General features: G+C 41.8%; 1 protein-coding gene across 1 annotated transcript; it reads left to right on the forward strand.

The window, feature by feature from the left end:
* Positions 1 to 239: 239 nt before the first annotated feature.
* LOC117427147 (cis-aconitate decarboxylase-like) lies at positions 240 to 4386 on the forward strand. Its single transcript, XM_059033407.1, has 6 exons — positions 240 to 307; positions 513 to 573; positions 779 to 966; positions 1285 to 1377; positions 2249 to 2454; positions 2802 to 4386. Exons 1-6 carry the CDS (start codon positions 290 to 292, stop codon positions 3724 to 3726), a joined length of 1491 nt encoding a protein of 496 aa, XP_058889390.1. The 5' UTR covers positions 240 to 289; the 3' UTR covers positions 3727 to 4386.
* The last annotated feature ends 14522 nt before the right edge of the window (positions 4387 to 18908 follow it).

Below are 18908 nucleotides of genomic sequence, written 5' to 3' on the forward strand. Positions count from 1 at the left end.
GGAGTCTCCCAGTGCCAAGTTCTCAGTAAGTGTCCTCCCAGAACAGAAAGAGGGTTATTCCCCAACATTCCAGACCTCTTCTTGGTCATTACATAACCCATTTCCTGGTCACATGAGAAAAATCCCCCCAATTAGTTGAATAGTTTCACTAAAAGAAGGAGGGGTTTTGGAACCTGGAGGAAGATCGGCATCCAGATATGAAAGAATATAAAGAGAGGATGGAATCACAGCAAAATATCAGCTCAGTGACAGAACTTTGTTGTTACACAGCAATCTACTGAACACCATCATGCTCTCAGCACTCAAGGTAATTATTGCATTGAAACTCTTAGAAATGTATGCATTTTTATTTTGTATTTTACTATTATTATTATTATTATTATTATTATTATTATTATTATTATTATTATTATTATTAGTAGTAGTAGTAGTAGTAGTAGTAGTAGTCGTAGTAGTATTTTCTGTCATATATCATATTGATTTTATTTAATTTTTTTCCCTTTTTAAATTAGTTTCAGAGAACCTCGAGGCACTTTTCCTGCCTGCGACTTCTACATAAATCTGCAGTTGAAGGTAAACATTTTTTAAAAAGCTATTTAATTAAAAAAAAAAAAAACTGTGTAAATAATGTCAATTTTAAGGATTTCATACCATCACCAATTGAATGGACCCAGTTGTCTTTAAGTGTTGTTATTTTAGTCCATTATTGTAGAGTTGATGCTCTGGATACTAAAGTGAAGCACAGGCAGAGACTGACCTGCTGTTTGTTGTCCTGCAGTGCAAGAAAGGCCTGCCCCAGAGGAGACAATCACCAGCAGTTTTGGAGGGTTCATCCACTTGGTGCACCCGGGCCAGCTGTCAGACACTGTGCTGCACCGCAGTAAGAGGATGATCCTGGACAGCATCGGGGTGGGGCTGCTGGGAAGCAGCTCCCATGTCTTTGAGCTGGCTCTGCAGCACTGCCAGGTAATCCTTCAGCTGAGGCTTACACTGGGCTATGGTACAGAGGGCACACAGGCTGCTGACCTTAGTGGCCCCAAAGGTAACAATGCTGTCCTAAAATGATGGCCAAAGAAGTGGGCCCTGGCTGTACAATTTTAATATCAACCATTCCTTCAGTACTTACCCCATTTTTGAAAAGTTTCTTTGAACAGTCACCATTCCAATTGAGGTTTGCATTGTCAAACCAGGGTGATGATAATCAAGAATTTAACTTGCTTGTTTCCATCTTGTTTCCAAGAACGTTGAGACCCTATAATGATCTGTGATTAACTCTCTTTGCAGCAAATGTATGCTCCAGATTATATCAGTTCAGTCTTTGGTCGAAGGCACACAAGACTCTCTCCAAGTCTGGCAGCCTTTGTAAATGGAGTAGCGGTAAGTCAGTGTATTTGTTGGCTGGCATGTTTTAATGTCAGGTTTGTTTACACAGTGCTCAGCCCTTTCAAATTGTAAAAATGTAGTCCATGAAATGAGCACATTCTAGCAGCTGACGAGCTCTGCAGCTCGTGTCTGTGGCTGGTCATTTCCTCATTACACTTCCTGCAACTAATTTCCATGAAAACACCTCTTGAAATACAGCATTCCAAAATGATATGCTTAAAAAAAAAAGACAATGTAAATGTAAATGTATTTATTAATTTAAAATTTAAAATGATATAAGCACAAAATAATCCAAACATAAAATTATCATGAACAGAGGCTGGGTTGCCAATATTTACTATCAGTATATACAGTACACAAATCAATAGATTTTGTAAGAGATGATGTGTTATTATTTCAACATAAAATAGTTTAAAACGTTTGTTTTATCTCTAGTTTTAAGTAATTGTTTGAGAAAAGCAAACAAGAGCACTTTACAGGTTACTTAGCAGATGATTAAGGAGTAGTTCTATGAGAAAGTCAAAGGAGAAAAACTTCTGAGATCTGACGCTAAACATTTTCATAATGCAGAAAATTAAAAACCAATGTAATGCCTTAATTGTGTAAATATAATACTTAAATAATTTTATTTGTTCATTATACTGGATATTTGCCCATCAGGGAGTGACTGTATTCAGGACACATTCCATTTATCCTGTTCTTTTTCTTTTTTTTTTTTGAAAAGTGAAAGCTCAGGTTTGTATTAATGTCCTTGAGTTTCTTTTGTAGAAAGATGGGGCACTGCCAGGCTTCCTCACAGTCAGGAATGTCAGTGGAGATCACACTGTACCAGGTGCTTACTGTGCCCGCATGTTCTTCTTTACAGGTCCATTCAATGGATTTCGATGATACCTGGCACCCAGCCACCCACCCCTCAGGGGCAGTCCTTCCTGCCCTGCTCGCTATTGCTCAGATGTTACCTGGCAACGCCAAGCCCAGTGGGATGGACCTCCTGCTAGCTTTCAACGTGGGCATTGAGATTCAGGGTCGGCTCATGAGGTTCTCCAACGAAGCCCAAAACATCCCCAACAGGTGAGGAGACTGCTGCCGAACAAACTTGGCACAATACTGTAGTGCTGCCAAGGAGGAAGTGTGCCAATAGTCTTCCAGCATGAATGAGACAGTGTTTGAATTTGAAGGCAAATCTTAATCTGTTTTTCATTGTTTTTTTTTAGCCTCACAGTGATTATGTTGTTTTTATTGGAAATTATTATTACACTTTCCTAGTAAAATAAAATGTTTTCTTAGAAGGCATGATAAGAAACGTTTGTCTACCCGAGGTTGTTTTTAAATCAGAATTTTAAAACCATTAAAAGCATATATAATGTAAAATACTCTCTCAGTTACCAGGATGGTCATGCCAGTGTTTCTCCCTTCAGGTTCCATCCCCCGACTGTAGTGGGCCCTCTGGGTAGTGCTGCTGCCTGCTCCCATCTGCTTTCCCTGGATCGCTTGCAGTGCTCAAACGCCTTGGCGATTGCTGCTTCGCTGGCAGGGGCTCCCATGGCCAACGCTGCCACTCAATCCAAGCCTCTTCATATTGGGAACGCAGCCCGGCTTGGTCTGGAGGCGGCACTGCTGGCATCCCGGGGCCTGGAGGCCAGCACACTGATCCTGGACTCGACCCCAGGCTGCGCTGGCTTTAGCGCCTTCTACAACGACTACCTGCCTCAGGCACTGCCCTCCCCGGTGGAACAGGATCCCCGCTTCCTGCTAGAGGACCAGGACATAGCCTTCAAGCGCTTCCCTGCACACCTGGGGATGCACTGGGTGGCAGACGCAGCGTGCTCAGCACGGGAGCTTTTGGTCAACACCGTAGGGGGGTTCCACCCCTCTATGATCCAGAACATCCTACTGAGAATCCCCCTCTCCAAATATATCAACCGGCCCTTCCCTGAATCCGAGCACCAGGCCCGACACTCCTTCCAGTTCAACGCCTGCACTGCTCTGCTGGACGGCGAGGTCAGTGTCCAATCCTTCAGCCCAGCCTTCCTGGACCGTCCTGAGCTGCTCAGCCTCCTGAGCAGAGTACAGGTCGAGCACCCCCAGGACAACCCTGCCAATTTCAATAAGATGTACGCAGAGGTGCTGGTGACCCTCACAACGGGCGATGTCTTGAAGGGTCGTTGCGACACCTTTTATGGACACTGGAGGAAGCCACTGAGTCGTGACAGTCTGCTGAAAAAGTTCCGGGCCAACGCTGGGGCAGTCCTGCCAGGAGAGAGAGTGGAGGCCATCATTGATGCCGTGGAGAACATAGAAGACATGCAGGACTGCTCCCACCTCACCATGCACCTGGAGTGAAGGGCTTCATGACATCCTTTGATGACATACACTTGAAGAAAACAATATGAAATGATTGGGGAAACGATCTTTATGCCATTTGTGTTTTGTTTTACTGTATTATTATTATTATTATTATTATTATTATTATTATTATTGTTGTTGTTGTTGTTGTTGTTGTTGTTGTTGTTGTTGTTGTTGTTGTTGTTGTTATATAGTGCATAATTTTAGTGATTATTTACCAGTCATACTCAATTGTAAGTAAAGCACAGTTCACATGGATTATGCAATGTATATACTCTCAATTCTGCTAGCACTGTAAATCTCACTATTGCTCTATTTATTGAATTCTTGTTATTTTATTGGATCTTTTACAAAGATTTATTGTGTGTAATTTCAGACTTTTATATCGGAATTGCAATACTGTTGATTTGTGTAACAGGTCACTAGTTTGGAAGATATCATACGTCAATTCATCAAATGTGAAGTCAATGTAATGCCCCAAGTGTGCAAATATAATACAAATGAAACAATTGTAATTGCTTTGGTGTTTATATTTTATTTAATTGAAAAAGATTACTAGTTTACAGTGTTTAAGGTGTACAATAATACAGTACTTGTACATTCTTAAGTGATATAAATGTATTGTATATACTGCAGATAATAAATTGGTAAAATGAAGTGTTCTCTTTTGAAATCAATTGCCCATGCAAGGGGATATTTCCTTTCCTCTCCTTCAAATTCCATCAATAGACAAACTGCAGCGTGAGACTACAATGAGAAATGTCCTACTTTAGGTTACAGAAACCGTCCATGCCATTTTATAACCAAATATCATAGCATACTGATACAATCTACAAGAGAACTATTAATCGGAAACATTGGTTATTTCATTTTCTTTAACTTCTATTTCTGTTCACATTTGGCATTGGGGGCAGCACAATAAAAGTTAAAAATATATGACAAACATTATTTGTTATTGGAAACAGTCTCAGTTTAAAAGAAAGAGAATACTTGGTGGGTTTCATGAGGTACTTCCACAAGAATGCAGGTCTACTCCTCTCCTGTTCTCTCGTGGCAAGGAAAACAGGCCTCGTTCACTTTATTGACCACAGCTGAATTCAACAAGAGGTTGCAATTGAACAAACTGTACCCAGCACTCCTATAAACAGAGCAAGGAACACGGAAAATATGTTTTGCAGCGGCCTGAATTCAAGAAAATGTTGGAACAGTTGTGTCAATACTCATGAAACACTGACAGCACATGCTTTTTAATTAATCAATAACAGTAATAAATAGCCACCATTGACTGCCAGGACTTATTCAATGTTGCAAGTCCACGTGTTGTTAAAATTATTCTGGAGGGGGCCATTTCACATATTGTAAGGTACCTGCATTTGAGACCCCATCTCTACAGGGGGTCCTCTCCTGCTTTACTTTAATACACCTGGGCGGTCCTGTCCTGTAGTTTTGTATGTTAGCAATTTGGAAGAAACACAGCCTACACATCTACATAAGCAAGAACCAGCAACAGTAAGATGGAGTGGAGTGGGACATTGAGCTTATAAAATCTGTATTTTATAAAAAGAAAACCAAAAATAATAACATTTTAAAATTCAAATTAAGTTTTCTGTAAACTTATGGGATCATTTTTAATATTAGTCTTTGCTGCCAGCTTCTACCTAACCTAGAATCATCTGGGAATGTAAATAACCTGTCAAACTTCCCCAAATAAGTCTTTCCTCACCTAACAAAATAGTTATCTCACCAGAAATCTCCCCAATTCCAGGTGTGGTTTATCCCTGAGGGATAGAGGTTGATCAGTTAAGAGTTGGAGCAACCAATTGAGCTGGTGTAATTTGTGTCTAGCGGGTGAAACAGACAAATGCAGGGTATGCATTGACATGCATTCAGCAACAAATGATGTTATTATTGTATGATTTAAATGCATTGTTTGTGTTGATTTAGAACGGGTGATGTTATTATTGTATGATTTAAATGTATTGTTTGTGTTGATTTAGAACGGGTGATGTTATTATTGTATGATTTAAATGTATTGTTTGTGTTGATTTAGAACGGGTGATGTTATTATTGTATGATTTAAATGTATTGTTTGTGTTGGTTTAGGACGGGTGATGTTATTATTGTATGATTTAAATGTATTGTTTGTGTTGATTTAGAACGGGTGATGTTATTATTGTATGATTTAAATGTATTGTTTGTGTTGATTTAGAACGGGTGAATGTTTGTTAATGTAAAAACCCCATCCCCCTAAAGTCGTGCAAACTCGTCATCTCCAGATTGATTAAGTGTTTGCTAATCCGGAGATAACCACATCTATAAAAACCTGCAGCATTTGCTGACCTGGGTGGGTGCACAGGAAGGAGGAGCGTGAGCGAGCGAATAAGCAAGCAAGCAAGCAAGCAAGCAAGCAAACAAGCAAGCAAGCAAAGGAGAAAGTATCAAAAGAAAACAGACAATTGCCACTTGTTTGGTGGAGGTATTTGTGTTTATTTGGCTCTGTGAGCAGTGTTTTTTGTTGGATTTTTTATTTATTTGTGTAATAAATACACGCACCAGCGCTTCAACCTGCAGTACCCGTGTTCGTGTGTCAACTTCCTGATCTGGGGACATCACTTATTGCAAATTTAGAAACACAATTTTCTGTCAAATATAAACCACAAATGTCACTGACCACTTCCAACCGAAAGAGCTGCTATGACACTGCTCTGGCTGCCACACGATATGACATAAAAGTTGAATAACGTTAATAGAAATTACTGGAGGGGAAACAAATTAGTTTAAACACTTGAATGAATTCCAGTGAAGATAAATAGTTTCTGTTGGAATAACTGTTTCTTCCTGATTCAAGCTTATACTATTCTCTCAACTAGTCTTAAACGTGACGCACCCCTAGCAAAGACTAACAACAGCCAGGCTGTGATTTTTCTAAGTTTTAAAAAAATATATATATTTAACAATATCAGCAACAAACATCCCGGCTACAGCTGTAAAATCTAAATTGGATAACTGGATAAACTGTAAGACCTAGAAGTATTTCGGCAAGAAAATGAGGTGTTAGTATCATGGTAATGTATAATAAATTGTATGTGGAAAAACATGTTGTCTTCTCAAGATGTTAGGCAGATGTACAGACAGAGAGCTCATGTTTCCAGATATATGCAGAACTGTAAGTGTGATACCCATGGGCATGGACAGACAGACAGCCAGGTATATCCCCAGTCCAATTCTCCCATACAACACACATTGCTGTTTCATACCCATGACTTTCTTGTCATGTTAATAGACTTTCCTCCCCTGTCTGAACCCCCTCTCATAAAGAAAGATATACTTCATTTAACATTTCCACGCATCTTTACCTGGTTTACCTGGGTGCAGGTGCATTGCAGAGAAATGTAATCCTACACTTCCTCATATAGGGATATATATATGTAAATGATGAGATGCAATCAGGGGAAGGACACCCACCCAGTGAAGGTATGCAGGACTCTCCATTACACTTCCTTTACAGTATTTCCTCAAACACCCTTCTAGTATGACATGCATGCTGCCCTGCTACAATCTGTGCCTGATTTAAAAATCCCCTTTCTAGACCCTTGCCATTTCCTGAACTGGACCAACAGTGGTGCTCATTTTTTCTTAAGTAAAGAATTTGTTAACCATTTGGAAAACAAACAAACAAAAATATCCCCAGAGACATTTCCTTTACCCTTCTTTCTCTCATTTTCACCTCTTCGTTACACTTGTGTTTATTTGTCATCCTTCCTTTTGTTTCACTTTGCTTCATCAATGTGTTATTTATTTACTTATTTTAGTTTTTGTTTCCTTTAAACTTTATGCACTTCACAAACTAGACGCCCCTCTTAGATAATTTGTGCACCTAGTCTGGGGAGGGCTTGTTTAAACTTCTCCTTTAAAAAGCCAACAGGATGTAATGACTGAAATTATTTAATTTGCAAAGTGAATCTAAGCAACAAGGAGAACACAAGATTAACACTCTCTTTTATATTGTATTATGGAGTCTATTTTAAAAATGTAAATCTAGATTTTTCAAGACTTTGTCACACTGTATTTGTAATGTTAATACTGTAAGTAAATCCCAGCTGGGTTAACACTGAGTTAAAGAGCAGGGGTATTTACATATGTCACTCTTTAGATCATTGAAATAGACTCCTGGGTGTGTTTTGTCTCATTCGTGATTGCATTTTCTGCTTTGATCATTATGTATTTATCAGGCTTACTAACTAATGTTTCTCAAAAAGCTCAGAAAAAAACCTGAATTTCTGAACTGAGGTTTAACCTATGGACTAGAGGGGTCTTTATTTGACTTTAATGCCCTTTTTGAAGAGTTTTAAAGACCACAAAACTTCTATTTTAAATCTAACAGGCCAGCATATGTGTTGCCAGAGACCCAGATACCATCATTACATAAGCACACAATGTAACCTATATTACCAGTAAAGCAAGAAAAACTGGGTTTTCTGTAACTGCATAAAGTTTCCTTTTTGTCATACAAATTATGTACATCATAATAGCATCTCTAAAAAAAACTTAAAGGAAATTGAATTAGGTGTGAATAGGTGAAGATGATGTCATATAGACAGCATAGCTAGGGGCACACTTATTATCTCATAAGCATGTTAGTGCTTTTCTTTTGTTTTCTATTTTTAAATTTAAATGGTAGATTAAACTAATCAGACAGGTGTTATGCAACGGATAACCATAAATCAAAATGACAAACATCAACATACTAGTTTTTTTTTTTTTTTTTTTTTTTTTTTTTTTTTTTTTAACGCAGTAATACTTTAGTTTCTCTTTAGTTTCCAGAATTTGGGACGTTATCTAAAAACCAAAGCGGCCCAGAATTTGGGACGTTATCTGCAAACCAAATCGGCCCAGAATTTGGGACATTATCTGAAAAGCAAAGCGGCCCATAATTTGGGACTTAAATGAAAACAGGGGCAGTCTATATATGTAAAACTGTGATTGCATTAGCGATAAACTAATGTATCCTCTAACAAAACTGCAATAGTGTATACATTTTATATTAAAATATATCGCAAAAACGATTATAGATATATGCTACTTGAAAGAAAAAAGTACACCACCACAGAAAGACAATTCTTACATTCGTGCATAACATGATAATTCATATAAAATAATCACCCATAGTGTGTTATATCAGTACAGCGTAATACCACATTATATTTTAATGGAAAGGTTGTGGAAAGCAGGAGTTGTGATTCAGGAGAGTCTAAACTTTTGCAATTATTTATTTATACATATTTATATTTTTGTGTTTTATGTAAAATTTGTTTGTTTGTTTATCTGTTTATCATAATAGTTTTAGTATATTTGTGAGTCATTGTTGTTTGTTTAGCTGATCGTAGATCAGCAGAAACTCCGATATGGCGTATAGTTCGGGGAGAGGGGGTGTACTGACTCGCCGGCACGGCTGCCGATGTGTGCCTGATATCTGTGTGTCAGTGGAGGAATGCCTGGTAGCGGTAGGAGAGGTTGTGGGCTTTAATAAAATAAAATCGGCATCGAGGATGAATAAAGCTCTAGTCATCTTTTTAACTGATGTGGATTTGGTAAATAAGCTAGTGGAGGAGGGGTTTAGTGTGCAGGTGTCTTTTATTGAAGTTTCTCCTTTAGTAACACCCGTAACCAAAGTAATACTGTCTAATGTCCCTCCCTTCTTAAAAAATGAGTTACTGGAAAGAGAGTTATCAAGATACGGAAAATTAATGTATCCCATTAAAACGATTCCTCTGGGATGTAAAAATCCCAGTGTAAAACATGTTTTGTCTTTTAGAAGAGAGGCGTTCATTTTACAGCATGATCCTAATTTAACTATTGAAGTAGCGTGGAATTTTAATGTCGAGGGGACGAATTGTGTTGTTTTTGCCAGTTCCGATATAATGAGGTGTTTTAAATGTGGAGCTCAGGAACATCAAAGAAAGCAGTGTCCCAGAAACAGGGATCGGGCTGAAACAGAGCAGGATAAGGGAGCTCCTGGCGGGGAGGAGGTCGGGGGCGATCGGGGAGAGCGGGAGGATGAGCAGCCCCCGGAGCCAGCAGAGCCCGGGTCAGCTGAGCCAACAGAGCCCGGGTTAGCAGAATCAGCAGAGCCCGGGACAGCAAAGCCTGGGTCAGCAGAACCAGCAGAGCCCGGGTCAGCGGAGCCCGAGTCAGCGGTACCTGAAGCAGAGTTGATACAACTCAAAAGACACAGCCAAGCGAAAACAGCTTCGGGGCAAGAGGCTGGGCAAACTGATGAAGTGGTGGCGAAAAAAAAGAAAAAGAAAAACAAGCACTCTGAGGAAGGAGAGCCAAGGCGGGACTCTGGGTCAGTATCTGTGAGCAGCGGAGAGAAGACTCAGTCTCCCGGCGTGAAAGTTGCGGAGAGCGGAGGTGATCCACAACCGATGCCTGAGGAGGAACTGACGTCTTCCCCGGAGGCTGTGCCACCTTTCCCTGAAGAAGGAGGCAGAAGCACAGATCTCCCCCAGTCTGGCTACAAGACAGGGGGCACTGAAGCTGAAGCTGTGGTTGTGGAGAGCGGCGAGGCCGCTGAAGAGGACGGGGCGGATGGCGAACAAGATAAGGGCATGTACGAGTCGGATGACGAGGGGCTCTCTGATTCCTCGTTAATCTCGGACGTCCCTGACAGCCAACCCGTCAGGAGAAAACTCTATACACTGCAACACATTAACAACTTTCTCGACAGTACCAAAGGTAAGAGGGGAGTGGACATTAAAAGTTTTTTTTCCCGATTTAAAATTGTTTTTACATTCTGCGCATATAGTCTCCAGGAAGTCAACGCTTGAGGAGCTAGATCAACAGAAGAGGTACCGTTTAAAAAAAGTAGTACAGACTGTAAAGAAAATGATGGTACGATCAAAAACTTTATTTTAAAATGGATTTTTTTTAAAAAAAGGACAATTTTATTTTTATTTTTTAGTGTTTGTTTTAACTTGATGGTCTTAAATATTTTATCCGCCAGGAAAAGTGTACTTTTATTTCTTTTAACGTTAATGGTTGTAGACAGTCTTTTAAAAGAGCACAGTTATTTGAATTTTTAAAGCAGAAAAGGGCTGGGGTTGTGATGGTGCAGGAGACGCACATTGAACAGGAGGATGAGGCGGTCTGGCTGTCAGAGTGGAGCGGTCAGGGTGTGTTCAGTCACGGCTCCAGCACCAGGGCGGGAGTAGCGGTGCTTTTTAAATCAGACCTGCCTGTCAGTGTACAGCACATAGAAGAGTTTGAGAAGGGACGGCTTTTAAAAGTACAGACACAAATAGCTGGTTTTAACTTTAGTTTTATAAATATTTATGAACCAAATACTGGAAGTGACAGAATTTTATTGTTTAACAAGTTGAAACAAACCATTTTAAAATGTAGTAATAATGACGTATTAGTGGTTGCGGGTGATTTTAACTGCACTATAGATTTTACCAAAGATAGGAATACTAAAGAGCCACATCCTCAATCCTCCAGAGAGCTGACTGCAGTTTTACAGTCCAGTGACCTGGTTGACGTATGGAGGTGTCTGCACCCTCAAGCCCGACAGTACACCTGGTCCCAGTCCCGTAACAACTACACATCTAGAGCACGACTGGATCAGTTTTATTCATTTCGTTGTCACCTCAATTTTTTTGTAGGGGCAAGCATTATTCCCAACAGTCTATCGGACCACCACTGCCTGTTAGTCAGTGTACTTATTCCAACCGAAGGACACAAATCTTCTTATTGGCATTTCAACATTCAATTATTAAAAGACTGTAAATTTGGAATTATTTTTAAAGAGTTTTGGAAAGTTTGGCAAAATCAAAAAAACAATTATCAAGATTTAAGGCAGTGGTGGGACATTGGGAAAAAACAAATTCGAATTTTTTGTCAGCAGTACACCCTGGAGGCTACCAGGTCACTGGACAAAGCAGTCAGGGAGTTAGAGAGAGACATTCTAAACATAGAGAATAATGGGGATCTCTCTAATGAGCAAACCTTTCAAAAAATAAAAGGAAAAAGACATGTGCTGGGCAGCTTGCCCGAGGAGAAGGTGAAGGGGGGGTTGGTGTGTTCTCGCTTCGTGGCGCTGAGGGACATGGATGCACCCACTTCCTTCTTCTTTGGCCTGGAGAAGAAGAGAGCATGCAGCCAGCAGCTGAGGTGTGTGCGGACGCCCTGCGGCAGAGAACTACACAGCAGAGAGGAGATCAGTGAGGCGGCTGTGCAGTTCTACAAGCAGCTGTTCACAAAAGAACAGTGTGATCAAGATGACACAGAGACCCTGCTCCAGGATCTACCTAGCCTGAGCAAAGAGGAGCAGGGTGGACTGGATAAAGAGCTGACCTTTGAGGAACTGACCATTGCGATGACACAGCTCTCCAGCGGGAAGGCGCCTGGGATAGATGGCCTCCCCGCTGAGTTTTTCAAACATTTCTGGACAGTGATCGGGGAGGACTTCTTCCAGGTGCTGAAGGAAAGTCTGGAGAGAAAAGAACTGACTCTCAGCTGCCGCAGGGCAGTGATCACACTGCTGCCTAAGAAAGGAGACCTCTGCCTTTTAAAGAACTGGAGACCTGTTTCGCTGTTATGTGCCGATTCGAAAATAATTTCCAAGTGTATCGCAAATAGGGTTAAGAAATGTATAGGTACTGTAATACATAAGGATCAAACATATTGTATCCCAGGAAGATCTATTTTTGATAACCTGTTTTTAATTCGAGATTTTTTAACCCTGAGTGAAACATGTCATTTTAATGTGGGATTGGTCTCCCTTGATCAGGAGAAGGCTTTTGATAGGGTCGACCACACCTACCTTGTGAAAGTCCTGAGAGCCTTCGGGTTTGGCCCTGTTTTTATTTCTTACATAGAGCTTTTATACTCAAATGTTTTTAGTGTTTTAAAGATTAATAACGGGTTGAGCAAACCTTTCTCGGTGAGCAGGGGCATTAGACAGGGCTGCTCTCTGTCTGGCATGCTGTATTCATTGTCTATAGAGCCACTGTTGCATCTTCTGAGGAGCAGGTTGTCTGGCTGGGCGGTGCCTGCCTCACCCGTCCCTGTCTCTGTGAAAGTATCAGCTTACGCTGATGATGTGAACGTGTTTGTATGTAGCGATGGGGACGTCCAGGTCCTGGAGGAGAGCTTGGCAGTGTTTCAGAGAGCATCTTCAGCACGGAAAAACTGGGAAAAATGCAACACCTTTCTGTCAGGCAGCTGGCAGGAGGGGGGTCCCCCCATGCTGCCTCAGGCCCTGCAGTGGGATTGGACTGGGATTAAGGTGCTGGGGGTGTTCTTTGGGACAGAGCTTTTCATGCAGAGGAATTGGGAGGGCCTGGTGGATAAGGTGAGGGGGCGGCTGCTCAGCTGGCAGGGGCTGCTGGTTCAGCTGTCATTCAAGGGGAGGATCCTGGTCATCAATAATTTGGTGGCCTCTATGTTATGGCACAAGCTGGTGTGCCTGGACCCTCCACGGGGAATGGTAGAGGAAATTCAGAGAGTACTGCTGGATTTCTTCTGGAGCGGGAGACATTGGTTGAGGCCGGCAGTCCTGTACCTCCCCACTGATGAAGGGGGGCAAGGCCTGGTCAGCATTGCCAGCAGGGTGGCAGCTTTCAGACTGCAGGCAGTGAAGAGGCTCCTGTACGCCGAGGAAGGGGCTCACTGGAGAGAGATAGCTTTTTATTTTCTGAGACGGGTAGGAGGAATGGGGTTAGATCGCAACTTGTTTTTAATTGATTTCTCCAGGCTAGACAAGACAGGTCTCCCCTCTTTTTATGTGAATGTTTTTAAAGTGTGGCAGACAGTAAGCGTGGAGAGGGAGGAGGGGTCGATGACAGGCCATTCTCTACTGGAGGAACCCCTCTTTTTTAATCCCCTTTTTCCCATTCAGTTTTTTCAGTCGGGGGCACTGTGTACCAGTTTTGTCAGGGCTGGTGTAACCCGACTGGCTCACCTGATCGTGTCAGGGCCTCCCTGTTGGATCTCAGCAGCTCAGCTGGCTAGGCGGCTGGGCTGGCACTCGGAGAGGCTGGCTGAGAAGATGATTCATGAGTTGAAGAACTCTTTCTCACCAAAGCTCAAGGAGGCTTTGGGGGAGGGAATAGCTGGGGGGCCTGATCAGGGAGGGGACCCCTTTTTTCCCACAGTTTTTTTATCACCAGGTTTAGGTGAGGAAGAGGGTGGGGAAGGAGAGAGAATAAGGAAAATGGAGGGAGTTAAAAATATAGCACTCCAAGAAGCAGAGGGGAAAAAACTATACAAGCTGCATGTTAAAACAGTCCAGTCCAGCCACCTAAAAGGGACTGTGGACACAAAATGGAGAAGCCATTTGCAGGTAGCAGAAGAGAGACAGCCAGTATGGAGGGTGCTGTACAAACTGCCTTTAAGCAAGAGAGCAGGGGACCTGCAGTGGAGGATCCTGCACTGTGCCGTGTCTACCGGAAGGTTCCTCCACAGAGTGGACCCCAGCATCAGTGCTGAGTGCTGCTTCTGTGGGGAGGAGGAGACCGTGTTCCACACATTCACTGACTGTGTCAGGCTGGGGTCGCTCTTTCACCTTTTGCAGGGGCTCCTGCAGATTCTTGGGGTAATTTTCAGCAAAGATACTTTTATTTTTGGGTTCCCCTATAGTTTTAAAAATAGGGATAGGTGTGTTTTAATTAATTTTATTTTAGGGCAGGCAAAATTGGCCATTTTAAAATAAAAAAAAAATAAGATTTTAGAGGCAGGGCTAGCAGATGCTGCCAGATTATTTCGTATTTTAGTTGGGTAATGGTGGATTTTAACTATTTTAAAATGGTCAGTAACCTGGAGGGCTTTCAGGAGAGGTGGTGTGTGGGAGACGCCTTGTGCTCATTGAGTGAGGAGGGAGAGCTGCTGTTTAACTTCTAGTTGTAATTTATTTTTGTTTTATTGTTTTTACCGTGTTTTTATCACTTTACTATTAATCTGTTTTTACAGGAAAGTTTAGTTTTTTTTTTTTTTTAATATTGGCTTTTTTGTGTTTTATTTATATTTTATGATCCTTTTATTTTGGTTAAAATCTGTTAAAAGGAGAACATGATGTTGTTTTTTAGGATTTTATGCTGATGCACTGGGGAGGTTTCGGCTGTTCCCAGGAGCCAGCAAGTATCTTAATCGTGTTTTACCTTATTATTGTTATTGAATGGATTTTAATTGGAATGGTTTAATAAAGGATCTTAAAAGTCTGTTCAATCTCTCATCTCTCCCTCTTGCCCTCTCTGTTCAATCTCTCATCTCTCCCTCTATCCCTCTTGTCCTCTCTGTTCAATCTCTCGTCTCTCCCTCTATCCCTCTCTGTTCAATCTCTCATCTCTCCCTCTATCCATCTTGTCCTCTCTGTTCAATCTCTAGTCTCTCCCTCTATCCCTCTTGCCCTCTGTTCAATCTCTCATCTCTCCCTCTTGCCCTCTCTGTTCAATCTCTCATCTCTCCCTCTATCCTTCTTGCCCTCTCTGTTCAATCTCTAGTCTCTCCCTCTATCCCTCTCTGTTCAATCACTCCTCTCCCTCTATCCCTCTTGTCCTCTCTGTTCAATCTCTCATCTCTCCCTCTATCCCTCTCGCCCTCTCTGTTCAATCTCTCGTCTCTCCCTCTATCCCTCTCTGTTCAATCTCTCATCTCTCCCTCTATCCCTCTTGCCCTCTGTTCAATCTCTCGTCTCTCCCTCTATTCCTCTTGCCCTCTCTGTTCAATCTCTCGTCTCTCCCTCTATCCCTCTCCGTTCCTCCTGTTCTCGCCAGCTGGTCATGCCTTTCCTCAGGTGCTCTACTCCTCAAGCTCGCTCCTTTTCCTGTCTTGCCACTCAGTGGTGGAATCAATTGCCTATGAGCATCAGCACTACATTGTGTCTCGCCACCTTCCGGCACCTCCTCAAAACTCACCTGTTTGGAATAGACTTGTAGACTCTACAAAACATATCTTCTGCCTTGAACATTGCATGAAATAATTCTAAACAGTCATAGGTGTGTAAATTCCTCTCATAATCTGAATCCTGAAACCTGAACAGTGCAAAGTAACTATGTCCTGTAATGTGGAATAGAAAGGGTCACTGCTGCCCTGTGGTAGAGTTTACTATCAGACACAAGCTGTGTTTCCATCTGTCTCGGGGGAATCTAGTGTAGAAGGAAGTTTTTGTATGGGGTTAGATACAGACTGACACAGTGTGGGACTCAGAGCACAGAAGTATGTGGCAGAGTCAGACAGCACAGCTGCAGAGAGAGTCAGATTAAAGGTCTTCTCATTCTTGTCATGAGATGCAGAGAAACGCTCTTTAAATCTTGACTCTGTAGAGGAGTATAAACCAAGCATGTGTTGTGGAGCTTTGTTACGTTCCTGAATGTACCAAAAGAGGTATGGAGAGCCTGTTGTCTCATATTGACAATGAATTGTAGTGTTCTCATCTTCTTTTACTGGAACTGAAGTCTGAGGCTGAGTCACTGAGTCCCCGTTTGATATACCTGAAAACAAAAGAAAGAAAATGTCATATTAGTTGAAAAGATGCTGTGAAACTTTAACAAGGAAATATTAAACATCTATCTTCAAATAACAATACATGTGTAATATGAAAAACCTGGAGGGAATTTCTTCAAAAGTATCTAAATCCATAACATGTGCTCACCAATGATGAGACAAATGAAAACAGAACACACAGCTTGCTTTTGTCTTCCTTCCTTCATTGTGAACACACAGATTGCGCACAGCCTCCTCTTATCTGCTCAGGCTTGTGAGTAAAACTGAAGAGTGCTTTTCCTACAGCCCGACTGCATACCTCCCACTGATCCACCCCTTTCTCAAAGGAAGGCATGTTGAGGAACACAAGACAACAAGTCTGTTAGCATTAGGACAGGCTTTCCATGGACTTTTATGTTTCAATTGATAAAGCAGTTATTAGAGGTTAAAAAGTTGTGTATGAATAGCGACATGGCATGGGGGGCTGGGAATGCTGAGGGGTGCCCAAGGGAGGGGGTGTCCTTGCACGAACACGGGGTGCTGCGGGTCTGGAGGGGGTTTGTTTGGTAACCCTTGCTTGTGGTCATGCTTGTGGAGTGACCACCCTGAGTTTTACTTGTGCCGTACAACATCGCATATCCAACCCCCTGTGGACTGGGGTATAGGTGGATATGTGAAAAAAGTCGGATTTGCAAACATCTATAGGAAAAGCATTTACACATTCATAAATAGGTTAGTGAACAAAAACAACATGCAAACTGCTTTAAACATGGAGATATTTTTTGCTTTTAAAGTAAGCAAACGTAAACGAGATTAACTCAGCTACAAATACACAGTGTTGCTATGTGGTTTACTATAAGCCATCTCCACGCAAAGCTTTAAAAAACTACAAAACAAATGGTAAATGCACAGTAACCTGCAACTGATGGCTTCTTTCTTAACTCTAGAAGTCCCTGCTTCCCTGGTTCTGCTTACAGAAAGCCCATCCCAATCTCTCACACCAATCTGGACAACAAACAAGGACAGGCTGGAAGCAGGGTGAGCACAGCCCTTGTTTTTTCCTACTTGCTTCATTACGCTGACCTCCGCATGTTTCTTGGTGATTGCTTTGCTGGTTTTCTTTTCCAAAACTGTTTTGCTGGAGTTTGCTTTGGACCAATACTCCCTCTGTGCAGCATTATCGCTCTCCACCTGGGCTCCTGCTCTCACCAGTTCTGACACAGTACAGACGCTCCCTCGGAGGCAGCTTGCCAGTTTGGGGTTGCTGTTGTTCAGGATGCGCCTCTTACTACTTTATCCTCACGCAGCTCTGGTTTCCATTTCATGCACAAAGATCGAAAGTCATAAGCAAAGTCCTGCATTTTCTCATCCGGCAGTTGTACTCTGGTACAGATACATTCTTCTACCTCTGTGTGGAAGTTCATTGTCAAGAAGGCTTGGGGAAACTGTCTTTAAAGTGTGTCTTTCAGCACAGAGGATAAGGTGGCAAGAATCTCAGCTGTCTTCATAGACCGAAGAACCAAGAACTCATCACATCGGTCAAGGAAGTAGACCGCGTCGCTGCTGGCTTCCCCTCCACACTCAGGGAAAGTGATTTTGATCGACAGTTTGGCGTGGACTCCTCCACCATCCCTCATTGAAATGGCCTTCTCCATAACTCTTTGATCTGAGAGTTGGGGATGGCCGACATGCTGACCTTCCTTGCAGGTGTTGAAAACTGTGGTAGTCGCTGAGGAGTGACTTTCTTAAGAATCTTCTCAAGTTCTGCCTCCCAGAGTGCATTACAGCATTGCAGGCACAACTGCTCTCTCTAGTTGCTGTAGGGCCTGTTCCATCCGCTCCATCATATCTTCTATCTTGATCTGAAGAGAGCTGCGCAGGAGATCTTCCCGGTTCATACTGCTCTCTTGTGATTGTCTTGGCTCACCTTCCAGGGCCTCTATTCAGAGAGTAACTTGTCTTGTGTGTTCAGTGCTTTGTTCCAGTGCATCTTTATCAGCAAGGTAACTTTCCTCCTCATCACCATTGCCCCTGGTAAGTTCTGCACCTTCCTGTGTAATATAGAGGTCACTCAGGCGGTCGTTTATCTCAGTGATTGGCTCACGTATAGTAACATGTCTACCTGTACTTTCAGGTAGGCTGAAAGAAGACAAAGTTTGTTCTTCTGACATTCTATATTTTGCAAATAAAAATACTGTAATTTAGAAATTTATTTGGACACAGATGACCCCCGTAAGGGCCACCAATTCTGTAACGATCCACCCCCCTGTTAAACAGGTATTACTGGTCACAACTGAATCCAAACAAGGCCCAGATTGTTACTGTGACCAGGTTATCAAAGTGAACTGTACAGCGAAAAAGAAAACAAAGGATGACTTATGCCAATAACAAACAAAATACGGTTTATTGCAAAATATGGTTAAAGGCTGGAAATGTCAGAATAAATAACCAACAAAAACAAACACAAAAATAATAAACAACTAGAATAATTAATCTGGTGAATAAACAAAACACTGAATTTATAAAGAGAAATGTAGTTAAAAAAAGTATCAAAAGAAAACTAAACAGTCCCACAAAAGTTTATGAAGTCCAGTTTAGAAGGTCATATGAAAAAATCCAAATGGTAATGATGAGACATAATTACGGTCAGGAACTTGTGAGCGTTGAAATAATTGTAATCCAGTTATGAGAAATTG

Source organism: Acipenser ruthenus, chromosome 11 (assembly GCF_902713425.1).
Source record: "Acipenser ruthenus chromosome 11, fAciRut3.2 maternal haplotype, whole genome shotgun sequence".
Lineage (NCBI taxonomy): Eukaryota > Metazoa > Chordata > Actinopteri > Acipenseriformes > Acipenseridae > Acipenser > Acipenser ruthenus.